A 3106-nucleotide genomic window follows, 5' to 3' on the forward strand; every position below is an offset into this window, starting at 1 on the left:
TGCCACCAGTTAGTGTTGTCGACAACGATTTCAAATCAATCAACACCCATGTTAATAGACCAAATGCTAAAGATTTAAAGTTTGTCGAATAATAACATAATCTTTGATAGATAATTGGATGATGTCAAATAAATCAAATGGCATACAAGGTATAATATGAAATTGTGTAATTATACACCTATGATACAATAAAAGATGTAGTTACAATGACAGGACCCTCTATTATTCCCTAACTATAATGTGGTCCTCACATTTTTGTTTTCTTTTCATCTTTACCACTTTTATTCTTTGTCATTCTTCATCTATATAGAGTGTATTCACTCTCTTTATTAGAGCATGAAAATAAGAACATCTGGAAGAGTTGTTATAAGTATGAACAACAAGATGAAAAATGAGATGATGGAAAACGGAGAAGAAGAAGATGATGAAAGTTATGGTGAGGGTAGTAGAAAGAAAAAGGCGTCGGGAAAGAGGGGTTCGGGCAGTGGAGGGACTATACATCCGTATTGCCAAGTGGAAGGTTGCACTATTGATATGACTAACTGCAAGACGTACCACCGGAGGCATAAAGTTTGTGAGGTTCATGCCAAGGCTCCAATTGTTATCACGGGTGGTTCTCAACAACGCTTCTGCCAGCAATGCAGCAGGTAAATATACTTAAAATCCGCGACAACTTTATAATCAGCATATGAAGTCAGCAAGAAACTAGATTAGTAATGATTATTGACCAATTACACGTAAAAGAGCCAATTCGGGTTATAGTTTACCTCTAACAGGTCAAATGGGCAAACTAGTTAAACTTCACTCAACATATATTTATAACTCATAACCTTCTAAACGTCGTTAGTGTATAGTACTAATATAAGTTAGCAATCATGTTTGCAATATTAAGAAAAGAAAGAGGTAAACAAAAAACGTTTGTGGGTTGGCCCAACCCATTTTGACTCCTATTAAATAAATCATCAGCTCTGACCCGAACCTGCTAGTAATCAAAACTAGACCAGCCTACAATTTGAGATCTCTAATAATTAGCATATAGCTAAAAGAACGAATAAGGCTAGCATCCTGTTAGTTTTCCTTTTACCTATGTTACTTTGGCAGGTTCCATGACATAACAGAATTCGATGATACCAAAAGGAGTTGTCGTAGACGTTTGGCTGGACATAATGAGCGCAGGCGTAAAAGCTCCTATGAAAATTATGGAGAAAGTTCCTGATTATAAGAAGGTTCTCAATGTTAGTAGGATGCGCCTCAACTAGCTAAAAAATAAGAACCATGACTATATTTGCTGGCGTGATGCTCTCTCTCTTCTGTCAGTCCGTTAATCTCATTATCTAGAAGTGTTGCTGAATAAGTAAATATGAGGAACTTCATTAGGATAACTAATTAATGAAGTCTAAATTGGATATAAGTAATTATGAATATGCATGCAAGGACAATATTAATGCTGATAAGCAGCTGTTTAATTATTGTATGATAATTGGGGATGTAGTAATTATATATTATGAAGTATTTAGCTTAGTTCAACAACTTGTTCTCAACTGTGCTAACTGGAATTAGAAAGCCATGCCTTTTCTGTCACTTTTATCACAAACATGAAAAATAAAGCCACTGATCCTTCAAAGTTTAGTTACAGGTTCTACGTAGAGCCGTTACTAGGAATGCAGCCATGTTCCTTGATATAATTAACTTATTTGGTCTTAAAACTAGAGACTCTTATGTTCTTATATATGATTATGTCATATCTGCAGTAGTTAACTACAGTAGTCATTTCTAGCAACATTCTCTGCTTGTTTAACATTGTGTAGTGCCCATATTACTAAGGAGCTCACATCTTATATAATTAACCCTCATTCAACTATTCGAAAAAGCCCTCCATATTGTGTTTTCTGCAAGTTTGTTATAACTAGTGACCCGTATTAAATTACTATTTCAGTATCCCCATAACTTAGTGGGAGCAGGGGTACCTTTGGATGAATTCTGCTAGAATCACTAAAGAACAGCAAATCCATAAAACAAACTGCAATAATAGGAGCCTTAGAAATTCAAAGTTTTCATCAAGAATGATAGATCATTTCAAAGCATTGATGAGACTAGTTTTGCTAATGGGTAAAAGATGGATATATTCGCTATCAGTAGAGCTATTGCTAAGCTCAGGACTATTGAAATTAGAAAAATTCAATAGCCGGGAAATAGTCATTATCAAATATTACAGATATTTTTGTAAGGCGGCAATATCAGAAACATCAGATTAGTAATTACCAACCTCAAGTAAATTTATTACTATGTTACCTGTCTAAAGCACTTTTTCATTATCAGCATGGTCCAACTACTTCTGAATATCTCTACCGCCTCATGACTCTAAAGAAGGTAGTGAATTAATTTACATAGAGATATAAAAAGTCGGGTCGGTATCGGTAGTACATAACTTAATGGTCATATAGTACAGCGTTGCTCAGTAGATACTAAATGTTCATATAGTACCAATTTCACGCCCATCTCTATCAAGGAGTATTATTAACCTCAATTTAGCCTAAATAATGTTTGTAATAACTTATTTTAGATTATGACACTTGACTAATAATCTCATAATCTTTAGGTTAAGAAGTGGTCAAAAGTCTACAATATGATAGATTCCATCATGAATCAGGCCGGTATCATACTACACTAACGATAGACAGACTCGTATGTTGCAAGATTTTAAAAGTGACAAGGCTATATAACAAGTGTATTTTGTCAAAAGAGAAGTTAGCATATGCGAAACTAGGAATTAAGAAAGCCGGAGATGCCCACGAGAGGCAAGACAAGTGCGATGGAACTAGGACCTAAGTTGCATCAGGCACATAGTTAAACTAGAGCCATTTCCTTAGTAAAAAGTTTCAATTTTCAAATGCAGAGATTACATGTCTAAGAAGGTGCAATGGTATATGATATAGGTAAAGCATTAGAGACTTACTATACTATTGTGGTTTTTGTCTAGGTAATTTAGGACAACACATATTTCCCGTTTTGATCTAATTAATGTATGTATATCTTTGTATCGAGCCAAACTCTGCAAGTATGTCCTTTTTTTCCTTTTTTTTTTTCCTTTTTTTTTAAAATCATA

General features: G+C 34.4%; 1 protein-coding gene across 1 annotated transcript; it reads left to right on the plus strand.

Moving 5' to 3' along the window:
* The first annotated feature begins 255 nt into the window (after positions 1-255).
* LOC122596612 (squamosa promoter-binding protein 1-like) lies at positions 256-1498 on the plus strand. The gene is made up of 2 exons (XM_043769223.1): positions 256-647; positions 1102-1498. Exons 1-2 carry the CDS (start codon positions 337-339, stop codon positions 1214-1216), a joined length of 426 nt encoding a protein of 141 aa, XP_043625158.1. The 5' UTR covers positions 256-336; the 3' UTR covers positions 1217-1498.
* The last annotated feature ends 1608 nt before the right edge of the window (positions 1499-3106 follow it).

The sequence above is a fragment of the Erigeron canadensis genome, chromosome 4 (assembly GCF_010389155.1).
Source record: "Erigeron canadensis isolate Cc75 chromosome 4, C_canadensis_v1, whole genome shotgun sequence".
In the NCBI taxonomy this organism is placed as follows: Eukaryota; Viridiplantae; Streptophyta; class Magnoliopsida; order Asterales; family Asteraceae; genus Erigeron; species Erigeron canadensis.